Source organism: Urocitellus parryii, chromosome 9 (genome assembly GCF_045843805.1).
Source record: "Urocitellus parryii isolate mUroPar1 chromosome 9, mUroPar1.hap1, whole genome shotgun sequence".
NCBI classification, from domain to species: Eukaryota; Metazoa; Chordata; class Mammalia; order Rodentia; family Sciuridae; genus Urocitellus; species Urocitellus parryii.
In genome coordinates, this window is record NC_135539.1 from 5,068,259 (window position 1) to 5,082,136 (window position 13,878).

The following is a 13,878-nucleotide window of genomic DNA, read 5'->3' on the forward strand; positions in this document are numbered from 1 at the left end:
GGAGGCTGAGGCAGGAGGATTGTAAGTTCAAAGCCAGCCTGAGAAACTTAGCTGAGCACTTAGCAACTCAGGGAGACCCTTTCTCTAAATAAAATGTAAAGAAGGGTTGGGGATGTGACTCAGTGTGGTTAAGCACCAAAGGAGAAAAAAAAAAAAGGAAAATGGCATAGTCCTGGAAGGTCGTAGTGAAGTATTGAGGTAAAGGACCGTGTCTGCAACATAGCTGCAGTTTGCTCAGGAAAAAAGGTGTATGAATAAAGTAACAATATTAAATAGGGCAAATGTTAACAATTGAGAAATCTGAGCAAACTGTATAAGGGAGTTCTTTATAATTTTTTTTTAATAAAGAGGAAACCTCAACTTATTCGGCTATTTTAAAGAATAGAGCTTAGTTTTCAAAGAAGTGGAGTTCGTGCAGAGGTAATGTTTTACTGACTTTTATCTCTGTTGTCACTATCTAAGGAAGACCCTAAATTAGACTCCAACCAGGGATTTCCAGAGAGCCACCACCATCACTCATTTGTGTGTGTGTGTGTGCGCGCGTGTGTTTAGTTGTCCATGGACCTTTATTTTACTTACTTTGATGTGGTGCTGAGAACCGAACCCGGTGCCTCACACGGGCCGGGCCACGCTCTACCACTGAGCCCCCCAGCCCCTCCTCACTCGTGTCTAAGCACCTGCCAGGTCGACGGGGGCAGGGTAGGGGCGCTGGGGTCTCCCACGCGGGTGCAGAGACGCTGAGAGCGGGACTGAGACGTAGGAAAGGACGCGGCGCGGGGAACAGGGTCCTCGGGAACCAGACCCGGGGGTCCGCCGGCGCCGGCTCCCGCTGCAGGGGCTGCTGCCCGGGGCGGGGCGGGCCCCCACGGCTGAAACCCCGTCAGGGTAAGAAGGGTCTTTCCACCAGCGACTCGGCCCGACCCGCCGGATTTTAATAGAGTTCTCGCGAGACCAGGAAGGAGCTGAGCCGTTCCGAGGGGGAAGCCGCCACCCGAGGGTCTCGAGTCACGTGAGGCGGGCCCACGTGACCGGAGGCCCGACCCCCAACATGGCGGCGCCCACGGGTCGAGGGCTTCTCTTCCTGGTCGCGCTGCTCGGCTTCCTCGGGGCCGCGTCCGGCGGCCTTGGCGCTGGGTGAGTGGGCTGGCCGGGCGGGCGGGCGCGGCGCGGGGACCCCTGCCCTCCGTGCTCACCTGCGCGTGCCCGCAGGGCCTCCCGCGACGACGACCTGCTGTTGCCCTATCCCCGCGCGCGCGCGCGCCTCGCCCGGGACTGCACGCGGGTCCGCTCCGGCAGCCGCGAGCACGAGAGCTGGCCCCCGCCCGCCGCGAGCCCCGGCGCCGGCAGCCCGAGCGTGCGCGCCTTCGTCTCGCACTTCGGCGGGCGCGCGGTGGCCGGCCACCTGACGCGGGTCGCCGCGCCCCTGCGCACCTTCTCCGTGCTGGAGCCCGGCGGGTCCGGAGGCTGTTCCGAGAGGCGCCGCGCCACGGTGGAGGAGACGGCGCGGTCCGCCGGCTGCCGCGTCGCCCAGAACGGCGGGTTCTTCCGCATGAACACGGGCGAGTGCCTGGGGAACGTGGTGAGCGACGGGCGGCGGGTGAGCAGCTCCGGGGGGCTGCAGAACGCGCAGTTCGGGATCCGCCGCGACGGGACCCTGGTCACCGGGTGAGGAGGCACGGAGCTCCGTGGCTGTCGAGGGCAGAGGGCCTGAGATTTGGGTTGTAGTTCTGCAGCTGTGTTCAAGTCACCTAACCGGACTGAGCCTCCTTTTCCTCCTCTGCAGAATGGGGATAGTAAAGCGGCTCCCGCTGTGTCTTTGAGTGCTTGTTTCAGGTCAGGCAGTGTGACGTGCCCTGGGGGGGATAGCAGTGAAGAGCACTCACGCTTTTGCCTTCCTTAAAATACCGTCCCCATTACTAAGAAAAGTAAACCAAGGTCAGGTAAATAGTGAAGATGAATTTAGATTCAAACAATCAGGGTGAACCCACCATAGTTGGAAATTGGGGTTTTTAGGTAGGGTGGTGAGGAATAGGCCTGAGAAAGTGACTGTGCACTTGCGATCTGAGGGTTGATCAGCCAAGGTCAGAACTCAAGAAAAACATTCCAGCAGAGGGAACAGCAGGCACAAAGGCTGAGAGGTGCCTGTGTGTGAGGGACCCACAAAAGGAGCCTGTTATCAGAGGGTGACAGATTGATTAAGAGTAACTCTGGGGGAGCTGGGCAGAGGCTGGATTGGGGAAATAAGGAGGCCAGTTGAGAACCTGTTACAGGCACGAGGGGTAGCTTTGCTGGAGTGACAGCCTAGAGATCGAAGGCCACACATGGATTTGAGATCGATGGGGTGGCTTTTTCTATTAAATGAAGTATAGACTGTTTGCAGAGTTGTGACAGAACCCTGCCCAACTTCAGTCCTGTTGGTCTTGGCTGTTAGAACAGGAGGATTCCACAGAGTTGCAGAGCTCCATAGCTATGCTCAGGTGCAGGCCCTTCCTGGGGCAGGAGGAAGAATCAGGGAGCTGGGATGAGGAGGCAAGGGGAAAGCAGCCCCACCACCCACAGGTAGCCCAGTTGGTGAGTGAGCCTCACGCCTTCCCTGGGTCCAGGTACCTGTCTGAGGAGGAGCTGCTGGACACTGAGAATCCATTTGTGCAGCTGCTGAGTGGGGTCGTGTGGCTGATTCGCAATGGAAGCATCTACATCAATGAGAGCCAGGCCACCGAGTGCGATGAGACCCAGGAGACAGGTGAGGGGGAGGAGGCGGACAGTGTGGGGAAGGGGAGGCTGGGCAGCAGCTCTCTTGAGAACCAGACATGGGAGGATCTATTTTTAAGTCTTTAGACAAGTGTTTATTCAGCAGCTAGTTTGTGCTTCATGATATTTTAAAGAGACAATTATGATAAACTGAAAAGAACCGAGCACTAAGAAAGAAAAAGTTGGGAGAAAGGGACAGGATGTTCGTGGATCAGCAACCTCAGCATCATCCAGGAGCTTGTTTAAATGCAAAGCCGTGAGCCCACCCACCTCATACCTACAGCCTCAGGATCCCTGGAGGTGATATCCAAGGGTCTGTGCTTTAAGAACCACCCCCCACCTTGGTGATTCTAGTGGACACTCAGGTTTGGGAGCCACTGGAGAGCAGGCTACTGGTGTGGAGAAGGGGATGCCCTGGCCCTGACTTGAGGGCTATCTTGGGGTGGGCAGTCAGGGAAGGCTTCACTGAGGAGGTGCTCTTAGAACAGAAGGGCAAGCCATGGGAGGAACTCAGGAGGAGGAGGTTCTCAGTGAGCGGGTCAGGAAGTGCAGTGTTCCTGAGGAGAAGTGACTGGGGGCTGGTGAAGGTCGTCCCAGGAGATGAGGCAGGACAGCACTGGAGAGGTCATGCAGCCTGGGATTTTGTTCTGAGTAGTGGAAGTCATTCAGGGGTTCCTGCTGGAGCTCACCCCTCCTGGGGTGCCCTGAAGACAAGCCTTCAGGCTGTGGCATGGACACTGACTGGGACAGGGCAGATGGGAGGCCGAGAGACCAGTGAGGCAGCCATCATGCATCCAGGGGACAGGCCAGGCGGCCTGGACCTGGAGGTGGAGAGTGGCAAGAAGTAGGAACAGAGCCCAGGAGGCCTCTGAGGGGCCGGGTGGTCAGCCAGGCTGCCTCTCCTCCAGGTTCCTTTAGCAAATTTATAAATGTGATGTCGGCCAGGACAGCTGTGGGCCATGACCGTAAGGGGCAGCTGGTGCTCTTCCATGCAGACGGACAGACAGAGCAGCGTGGGTAAGTTCCAGAAACTAGGGCCTCCAGACCTAGGCGGAGTCTGCTTTGAGAAACCTCAGCGCACTAGCAGTCATCCTGACACAACCATTTTCAGACATGCCCACACCCTCTGTCCTGCCTTCTGACAGGAGGAGGGGCCTAGGTCTCCCCAGTTCCCAGAACTTCTCTCCTCTGCACACTTCATCTCAGTCCCTCAGTGCTAGGGTCCCTTCCAAGCCCAGTCGGCCACAGGATTAGCAGGTGAAGACCTTGGCTCCGGTTCCAGCTCAGTGTGGCCAACTCTGTGGCTTTAGGTAAGTCACTCAGCCACTCTGAGCTGCAGGTTCGTCCTCCACAGACAAAGTGTAGCATTACTACTGCTGCGTAGCAAATTAGCACAAGCATATCAGCCTGAGCAGTGATCCCAGTTCTTTCTGTAGGTTAGAAGTCAGAAACGCTAGACTGAGAATATTCCGTGTCCCAGGACCAAGTCAAGCTGTGGGGGCTTTCATCTGGATCTTCTGGGAAAGAGTCCTCTTCCAGGCACATTTGGGTGCTTGGCAGAATCCTTCTGTGCAGGACTGAGCCTTTGTTCCCTTGCTGGTCCCCAGCTGGGATCCTTCAGCTTCCTGAATTGTCCTTCTCATGAGAACCCTCCCCGGTCTCCGGGCCACAGAGGTGTGTCCAGTCCCTCTCGTCCCCCTGTATGTCACATGGCTTTCACTTCCTCCTCTGCTGCCAGCCGGAGAGCTCTCTGCTTGTAAGGGCTCCTGTGGTTTCTCTGGGCTTACTCAGGGAAGTCGGGATGTCCCCCGCAAGGACACTTGGGCCACCTGACAGCATGATTACGGGCGTGATGCCTCATATTCACAGCTGCCCAGGATTAGGGCGGGCGTTGCTGGGGGGCTGTTCAGAGATGTACCTGCCCTAGCGGGCACGATACTGTGCACTGTCAAAGGCAAGAGGAGTTGCGCTCAGTGGCACTGCTCTTGTGCCGCAGCGTCAACCTGTGGGAGATGGCCGAGTTCCTGCTGAAACTCGACGTGGTCAACGCCATCAACCTGGATGGAGGTGGCTCTGCTACCTTTGTGCTCAACGGGACCTTGGCCAGTTACCCGTCAGATCATTGGTGAGGGCACAGAGCCTGCCTCTGACTGTCTCGTTCAGCCAGTGAGTGTGAGCGGAAGACTCGGGATCCCCACCCTGGGATCTGCCCACACCCTTGAGCAGGGGCCGGTTGAGAAAGATCTCCCTGCAAATGGTGAATAGGAGCAGAGATTGAGGGTGAGGAGGTGGCTGGGGGTGGGGGCGGGGCTTCCAGGCAGAGGGCACAGCATACACCAAGGCGCTGGGTGGGAAGGTTGGCAGGGATTGAGGAGGAGCCTGTAGACAGCCAGAAGGTGAGCCTGGGGGTGGGGGGAGCCCTCGTTGGCTGGGGACTTGAGAGACCTGCTGGGCCAGCACTGTGGCCCCTTCTCATCCCCTTCATCCCCCCTGCAGCCAGGACAACATGTGGCGTTGTCCACGGCGTGTGTCCACCGTGGTGTGTGTGCATGCGCCCTCCTGCCAGCCACCGGACTGCAGCGGCCACGGGACCTGTGTGGAGGGCCGCTGCGTGTGCACGGGGCCCTTCTGGCGAGGCGCTGCCTGCAGCGAGCTGGACTGTGGCCCCTCCAATTGCAGCGGCCACGGGCTGTGCACGGAGAGTGAGTCGGGGCCTGGGGGCCTGACGGGGTCCGTCTTCCCGGTGCCTGGCCTGACCTCTCACCTGGCCTCCTGGGTCTTGTCTTGGCAGCTGGCTGCCACTGCGATGCTGGATGGATGGGGTCCAACTGCAGTGAAGGTGAGGCCACCGGCCGCCCCTGCCCACTGGCCCTCCCGCTGGCCCTCTGGGAGAGGGAGCTGCTCCGCTGCCTTTGCCCCGCCCTCCGTCTGGGAAACTGCTCTCGCCGCCCGCGTGAATCCCTGTCTGATTTCCTGTGGCTATTGGACACCACCAGGCAGGTGGCCAGGAGAGCAGAAATGTGTCCTCTCACAGTTCTGGAGACTGGGACTCAAAACCCAGGTGTGGGCAGAGCCACACCCCTCCTCCTGTCCCTGTGAAGCAGCTGCTGGGGGCTCCTGGTCCCTGGGCGTGGGGCAGCAGCGCCTGTCTCAGCCTCCCTTGCCCATGGCCACTTCCCTGTTCTGTCCAGTCTGCTCTCTCAAGAACCTGGAGTTGTCTGCTTTGGGACCCACCTTAAGTCCAGGATGATGTCTTCTTGAGACTCTTAACTTAGTGACTCTGCAAAGACCCTGTTTCCAGATAAGGTCGCCTTCAGGGACTGGCCTGGGAGGAGCAGGGGCCGACCACACCGTGTCCTGCAGAAGGAGGCCCTGGCCCCTGAAGCCTGATCTTTGTCCTCCCGTCTCCTCTCGGCAGAGTGTCCCCTTGGCTGGCACGGGCCAGGCTGCCAGAGGCCTTGCCAGTGTGAGCACCAGTGTCCCTGCGACCCACAGACTGGCAACTGCAGTGTCTCCCGAGGTACAGGGCCTCCCGGGACCCCCAGATGGGAGGGTAGGCCTTTGTCCCCCAGCCCTGAGCCTGTCTCTGGTTTCTTTACAGTGAAGCAGTGTCTCCAGCCACCCGAGACCACCCCGAAGGCAGGAGAGCTGTCCTTTTTCACCAGGTGAGTACTTCAGTGGACTGAGGGAGGCCAGGACATGGTGTCCGCTCACCCAGGTGGTGTGTCTCCATTGCAAGCACAGGGCGGTGGCAGCTGACCGCAGCCACTCGACAGTCCAGAGAGCTGTGAGAGCGCCTGGGCCACCACGCTGGTGGGAGTGGAGGAGGCCTGTGGCTCCGTCGCCCTGGCTGCAAAGGCCGGGGACTCTTTTTCCCAGCTCAGACTCTGCTGAACACGAGGTCCTGTCCCTCTGGGCCTCAGTGCTCAGGGCGAGCTGCTGCTGCCTTTCTCTGTTCTATCCCTGGCCTCAGACTGGAACCCCGAGGCTTGGTCCAGAGACTTCTGCCCCGCCCCCACTGGGGTCTTGGACAGAGCCAAGAGCCTCATTTCCCCATGATCCTGGACGCTGCTCTCCTCTCCTTGAGGCCCTCTCTCCTGTTGGTTGTCACCTTGATAGCGCAGTCCTGGGCACTTGGGCCCTCCAACTCTGGAGGTGGTTGTCACCTTGATAGCGCAGTCCTGGGCACTTGGGCCCCCCAACTCTGGAGGTGGTTGTCACCTTGATAGCGCAGTCCCAGGCACTGGTGCTCCCTTGACGGGAGATGGCGTTGGTGTGAAAGCAGAGCTCCTCCGGCCTTGTCCTAGAGGGAGCCGGGAGCTCCTCAGAAGGGCAGATGGCAGGTCCCCCCTGGAGTCCTGACTTGGTGAGTCTGAGGGTCCAGACCTGGAGGTGCAGTCTGAAATGCACCAGGGCAGGGACAGGTGGAGGCCCTGGAGTCCCGGCTGCAGGTCCAGGCTCCTGCAGAAGTGAGACTCCAAGCCCCACTGCCCTGCCGACCTGAAACCCAGCAGCACCTGGCGGCCAGGGAAAGGAGGTGGGGGACTGGCGGGCGGGGCTGCAGTCTCCTGAGCATCTGCATGTGGATGCTTGTGCCCTGAGGGCTGCAGCCTGAGACCTGAAGACTGGCATCCAAAGACCCCACCGGTTCTTTGCCAGCTCCCTGACCTGGAAAGCGGATGGCCCTCCCTGCTCTGCCTGCACAGCCCAGCCTTGATTGCCAGTGTCCCCTGGAGCATGGCTTGTTGACTGAGGCCTTTTGGGCAGGAAGTGTCCTCCTGGTTTTATTTGGCACACAACTTGGCGGCTGAGATATAAGCAATACCTGACTAGACTCAGTGGTGTACTCCTGTAATCACAGCAGCCTGGGAGGCTGAGGCAGGAGGATTACAAGCCAGCTTCAGCAACTTAGCAAGGCCCTGTCTCAATAAGATAAAGGGCTGGGGGTGTGGCTCAGTGATAAGTGCCCCGGGTCCAATCCCCAGTACCAAAATAATAGCGTGCGTGTGTGTGTATGGATGGATAGTTAGATAGAAAGAATCTAAAAATGAGTAACATTCATGCTTTTCTTTAAGTTATTTATTTTTATGTGGTGGTAAGAATCAAACTCTGTGCTTCACACATGCTTCTGCCACTGAGCTACAGCCCCTTTCTTCCAAAAGTTTTTTTTTTTTTTTTTTTTTTAGAGAATTTTTTTTTAATATTTATATTTTAGTTCTCGGCGGACACAACATCTTTGTTTGTATGTGGTGCTGAGGATCGAACCCGGGCCGCACGCATGCCAGGCGAGCGCGCTATACCGCTTGAGCCACATCCCCAGCCCTTCCAAAAGTTTATGTATTTATTTTTTTTTTAGTTGTTAATGGACTCTTTATTTTTATTTTATTTATATGTGGTGCTGAGAATCGAACCCAGTGCCTGACACATGCTAGGCAAGTGCTCTGCCCCTGAGCCCCAGCCCCAAACCATCATTCAAAAGTTTTAATGGTTTGAAGTATCAGGGGATTTGGGCCCACAGCCACCGCCCCTGTTGCTCAGGCACAAGTCTTCATGTCCCCGTACACCCCCACCCCACCCATTTGGCTCGGTGCTCCTAGGTCTGGAGTGTGGGAACCCTCGCCTGCTTCTCTGGCCTGAACCCCCGGCAGCCCCTCTTCTCTCCACCCAGGACCACCTGGCTGGCCCTCACCCTGGCCTTGGTCTTCCTGCTGCTGCTCAGTGTTGTGGCCAACGTGTCCTTGCTGCTTGGCTCCAGAGCAGAGAGGAAACGGCACCTGGATGGGGACTACGTGTACCACCCACTGCAGGAGATGAATGGGGAGCTCCTGGCCTCGGAGAAGGAGCAGGCTGGGGACACCCATGACCCCTTCAAGGACTGACCCCAAGCTGCCCCAGTGGCCTGTCCTGAAGGATGGTATTGTCCACCCGGACCAGCTTCTGCAGGAGGGATTCTGAGGCCACCGACGTGGACCCTGCAGATGCCTCAGCCCCAGCACTATGGCCAAGCTTCCAGTGGCACCTGTGCCACCTCCCACCTGGCCCTGGCCTGCGCCCACCTGTCCGCCTGCCACGGCACATGCGACCCCAGCAATCCAGGGCTGCCCAGAAGACTGCTTCTCCTCCCCCGCCTGCCTGTGTCTGCTGCCCGAGAGGCCTGTCCTCCTGGAGGGCCTGTGCACTGCCAGAGTCCCCAGCATCCTGGGGACAGGGCCCTGGTGAACCTGTGTTCAGTTCCTGTGTGGTGGGTGCCAACCACGTCCCCACAGGGTGGAGTAAAGGGATCAGCCTGCCTTTCTGGTCACGTCACAGAGCCCCTTTCTGCAGACTCCGGATTTGCCGGCTGGAACTCTGTTCCTGTCCTAGGAGCCCTCAGGGAGAGCTGGGAGGGGTGAGATGGGGCCAGGCGAGGCCATCCTGCCTCAGGAAGGTTCTCTCCCTTGAATAAACGGATATCCTGAAGGGAGCCACCAGGGGGCGTCTGAGGTCTGACTCCCGGAGCTGGCCCCTGGGTCTGAGCAGACGGGGATTCTTAGCCTGCCGCCCCCAGGGTCAGCCTGAGCCTGAGTGGCTGTGTTGACCCTGCGTGCCGAATGTGCACACCGTGGCTGGGGACTTGGTGAAACCAGACCCCGAGCTGGGTGGGCCCAGGTGGTGCTGGCACTGCAGACCTGGACCGTGGTTGGCGTGGGGTTTGGCCTGGCCCTGCTCTGTCTTGTGGAATTTACTTTAGTCACCCATGTCAAGGTCACAAACTCCAGACTCTGGTTTCTCTTACAAGAGGGCACCAGCAACCCTGGCCAATGCTCGGGTGAGGATTTGGAGTGGGGACAGGCCACAGGTCTGGGCTGCCCTGCCCGCCACACCGCCGTGAGTAGGTCTTTCGCTTCTGAAGGCCTTTGGTGGGCCCAGGGCCCAGTCAGTGTCACTGTGCTTCACAAGCCCTTTTGGGAGGGTTGGGGCACAGCTTTCAGCAGGTCCTCACGCATTCCCCAGCATGGCCCGAGTCACCTGCTGAGCAGCCATCCGCCCCAGAACTTCGCAGCACAGAATTGCCAGGTGCTGCTGCTGTCCTCTAACGTCACTGCCGATGGCAGGGTCACTGGCGGGCTCCAGCAGCCTGCGCCAGGGTCAGTGTCTGGTGGGCTGATGGACCAGGCGGGGGCTGCCAAGGCAGCAGCTCACAGCTGGGCTCTGTGGGGCGCCTGGTCCTCCAGAGGAGGCAGGTCCCGGAGGGAGGAGAGGTGTCCAGAGCTGCTCTGACCTCGCCTGGCCACATTGAGTCAGGGCAGGTCACCAGGCTGGCCCAAGCTCAGGGCTAAGGGACTTCACAGTGAGTTGCTGCGAGTCGGGATCTTGGCACGTTCCTAAGAGCAGTTCCGAGACCTGGCTGCAGGTGGGATGCCCTCTTCTGGAGTGCTCTGCGGTTGCAGGCTCTCGACTGTCCAGACCCCCTGAGTCCAGACACAGAAGTGGGAAAGAGGATGTGAAGTCCCAGGTGCAAGAGGCAGCTGCAGAAGTGATGGGCAGCCCCGAATGACCCTTGGCCTGCAGGGGACACCTCTTGGTCCTTGCTGGGCCACCAGCTCTTGGGAGAGGGACAGTGCTGTGCTTTGTGGGACCCAGGCCCAGAGGGAGACAGCAGCCCCTGAACAGAGCCAGGCATGGTGAGCTGGAGTGGTCCCCAATTAAGTGAGGACACACTGGGCAGTCCGGCCCCTGGGTTGTCCCTGCAGAACTTTAAACACTTTGTCACAGGGACATGTCTTGCCTTTTCCTGCCCCACTTCCAGTTCCTCTTCTTTCAGTAACAGCCCTGTTTTAGGCTGGATGCTCCCGAACCCTGGGCAGAAATCGAACCAGGAGATGGGAACAGGTGGTTTGGTTCAGGTCACCAGGAAGCTCTGGTGGGGACGGGAGGGCATGGTGGGGAGCAGGCGCAGTCCTGCTGGACCCTCCACAGAACAGAGCTGCCTCGCGCCTTGGGGTCCACTCCAGGGCAGGGGAGCGCTGTCTACCAGCAGGGCTGCTCCTGGGGGTCCCCGCCTGGGTGCTTCCGGCTGCCCCCCCCCAACTGCGAGCTCCAGCCAGAGGGAGCAGAAGAGGTGCAGTGGTCCCCTGCACCAGAAGCCGGCGCTGCCTCTCCCCCTTGGCCACTAGGTGGTGTCATGGGCACTCTGTGCCCCACTCCTTCAAGGCAGGCCTTGGGGATCAGCCAGTCAGAGCCCACCCCGGAACTTCTGCTGGACTTGTCCAACTTCCAGGGTGTGAGCCGCACGGAGGAGAGCAAACCAGCTCTCCCCAGTGTGAAGAAGACGAACCACGAAATGGGGAGAGCCAGGCAGTGTGGAGAGGAAGGGGGGGGCAAGATGTGAGCCCCTGGGTCCAGCCATACCTGACTTCCAACACGGAATGTGGACCAATAAAGTTTAGTTTTTGTTTGGGGCAGTTTGTGTTGGGTGCTCTTGCAACCCAAAAAGTGTGACACTCATGCTGTCACAGGACAGGCACATTTTTTGACACAGGCATTTGTAGAGCGTCATTGGAGCATGAGCAGGAGGCAAAGCAGTGTCTGGGATCCTGGCACCTGTGGTGGGGAGACACAGGGCACTAACACCAAGGACCCCTCGGTGATCTTGGAAGTTAGGAAAACCCCAGAGCGGAGACACAGACTGCCTCAGAGCCCTGGGGCCCTGTGTGCAGGACGGTGACCTTGGTGACATGCTAGTGGCTGAGCCCTCACAGAACCTCACCTCAGCGGAGACCCCACAGAGTCACTGATCGGCGGTCACTGGGCAGCGCTGAGGGCCCCCAGAGCCCTGAGATGGGTGAGGACGGGAGCCTCTACGCCTCCCACCAGGTTCTCGGGGGATCCGAGTTTTGAAAATTCTTGACTCCCTAAGATGAGCTCGGAGCTCTGAAACTCTGCTTCCCTAGCCGTCCTGCGGTCCCGCCTGGGCAGGGAGGGCCAGGAGGAAGGCACAGCCTCCCCCGCCTTCCAGCCCTGCCCAGGTCCACCCAGGTCCCCAGGGTCTGTGCCCCAGGGACAGCCTCTGGGCCTCGCGGGACCCCTGGGTGTGTTTTGGCCTCTCAGGCCCAGGCCCCAGGAGGCCTCCCGGGAGGAGCAAAGGCCCGGAGACGTCAGCGGTGACACACAGCTCAGCCCTGATCCCAGCTCTGCCCGCCCTCGGGAGCTGTCCCCAGTGCCACTGTCCTATCCCCATACTGCAGCGCCCACAGGTCAGCTGGCCGCCCCTTGAGATCCGCCGCCCACAGTGCAGGAGGCACCGTGGAGAAGTCACTGCGAGTGGATGAGCAGGCTGTGGGAGCGGGCGACGGCTGTCCCCTCCCCTCACTGCACGTGTAGGGCAGCGCAGGTCCCAGAGCTGGGCAGACAGTGACCCAAGGCCACCGCACCTCCCACTCCCCCAGTGACAGTCCCGGCCTCCAGCTCCAACACCGGGAGGCTTTTCAGTCCCATGAGGTATACAGCAGCCAGCGCCCTTGGTCCAGGGCCTGGGAGACCCCCCAGGGAAGGGCAGGCAGTGCCCTCCACTTAGGTACAGCTGTCTCAAAATGAATAATTAAAAGGAGCCAGGCGCAGCTTGGGAGGCTGAGGCAGGAGGATCGCAAGTTCAAAGCCAGCCTCAGCAAAAGAGGCGCTAAGCAACTCAGTGAGAACCTCTCTCTAAATAAGATACAAAAAATAGGGCTGGGGATGGGGCTCAGTGGTCGGGTGCTCCTGAGTTTGATCCCAGTACCAAATAAATAAATAAAAATAAAGAGCTGGGAATGTACCTCAGTGGTAAAGTTTCAATTCCTCACTGTCCCCCGAGTAGCTGAAGAGTGGCAGGGGGACTTCAGGAACCCTGCCCGCAACATCCCAGGTGGCGGTGCTGAGCGAGCCTGGGAAACCCGGGCGCCAGCAGCATGGATAAACCCCACGCCCGTTTCTGTAGGGTCCACACGTTCTGATGGGTCGACCAGCACCCCCAACCCACGTTCACCCAGAGCCTGGCTGAGAGCTCGTTTGTAGTGAGGGTCTCAGCAGATACGGGGGCTTCGGCTGTCAGATGATGCCCTGCCTCCATGACCAGTGTCCTCCTGAGAGATGCCGAGGGAAGAAGGCACCCGAGGAGGCAGGTGGAGTGATGTGGCCACCAGGGGAGGCCAGGAAGGACCCTGCCCTGGACACCGCAGGGAGCGTGATGCCCTGAGGACACCTGGCTCCAGACTCTGGCCTCCAGACCTGGGGCAGAATAAAGGTCTGTGGTCTTGAGCCTCATTTTTTTTTGGGGGGGGGGTAATTTGTTCCAGAAGCCCCAGGAAGCTAATGCAGTGTGCCCGAGCTTCACACCTAAGAAGCTGGTCCCTGCGCACCAGTGTGCAAGCCCCCGGTGATGCCGCTCTTTCCCAGTGTGCAAGCCCCCGGTGCCGCCGCTCTTTCCCGAATGCTCTATTCAGTCTTGCAAACAGTAGCCAAGGAATCCCTGAATAATCCCTGGGCAAACGCCAGGCTCAGGGAGAAGACAGTGGAAGTTGATCCAAGCCTAAAATGGCCAGTGCTTCTGGCTGGAATGACCAGGCCCAAGAACGGGCACCTCACCCCCAAAACGGACTCCATTGAAAAGGAGCCATCAGTTCTACAGAGGAGAGGAGCTTCCCGAGAGGGCAGGGTCGGAGAGGAACAACACCACTTATCTCCTTCTGTTGTTGCAAATTGGTTGCCGGTTTGCACGGTGCTGGGGATCAACCCAGGGGCGCTTTACCACTGAGCTACATCCCAGCCTTTTTAAAATTTTTAATCCTGAGGGCCTCGCCAAGTTGCTGAGGCTGCCCTAGCTCTTGCGATCCTCCTGCCTCGGCCTCCCCAGTCCCTGGGATTACAGGTGTGTGCCATCATGCCCAGCTCAACATCTGGGGAAGACCTCCCGGCTCAGGAAAGCCGCGCAGGGACTAAAGGTGCCCTTTCAGAGCTGTGGTTCTGCCCAGAAAAGGGAAGAGCCGGCTGCACACACCGCAGAAGGCAGCGGCACCCTGGCCTCATGTCCTCTGGAGGCCGGCTGCCTCATGAACACCTGTGAGGGCCCCCTCGGGAAGGAGCCCGGACTGGGACGAGAAGCATGAAGAA

General features: G+C 59.2%; 1 protein-coding gene across 3 annotated transcripts; it reads left to right on the top strand.

Annotated features, from left to right (window-relative positions):
- Positions 1–1,030: 1,030 nt before the first annotated feature.
- Positions 1,031–9,208, top strand: Nagpa (N-acetylglucosamine-1-phosphodiester alpha-N-acetylglucosaminidase). 3 transcript variants are annotated; one of them, XM_026385361.2, is made up of 10 exons: positions 1,031–1,134; positions 1,210–1,665; positions 2,604–2,743; positions 3,660–3,768; positions 4,748–4,876; positions 5,248–5,453; positions 5,543–5,590; positions 6,170–6,271; positions 6,353–6,416; positions 8,400–9,208. In XM_026385361.2, the coding sequence occupies exons 1-10, from the start codon at positions 1,049–1,051 to the stop codon at positions 8,563–8,565; spliced, it is 1,506 nt and encodes a 501-aa protein (XP_026241146.2). In that variant the 5' UTR covers positions 1,031–1,048; the 3' UTR covers positions 8,566–9,208. The 3 variants fall into 3 exon arrangements, with proteins under 3 accessions (XP_026241146.2, XP_026241145.2, XP_026241147.2); XM_026385360.2 differs by having other exon boundaries at positions 8,420–9,208; XM_026385362.2 differs by having other exon boundaries at positions 8,349–8,430.
- The last annotated feature ends 4,670 nt before the right edge of the window (positions 9,209–13,878 follow it).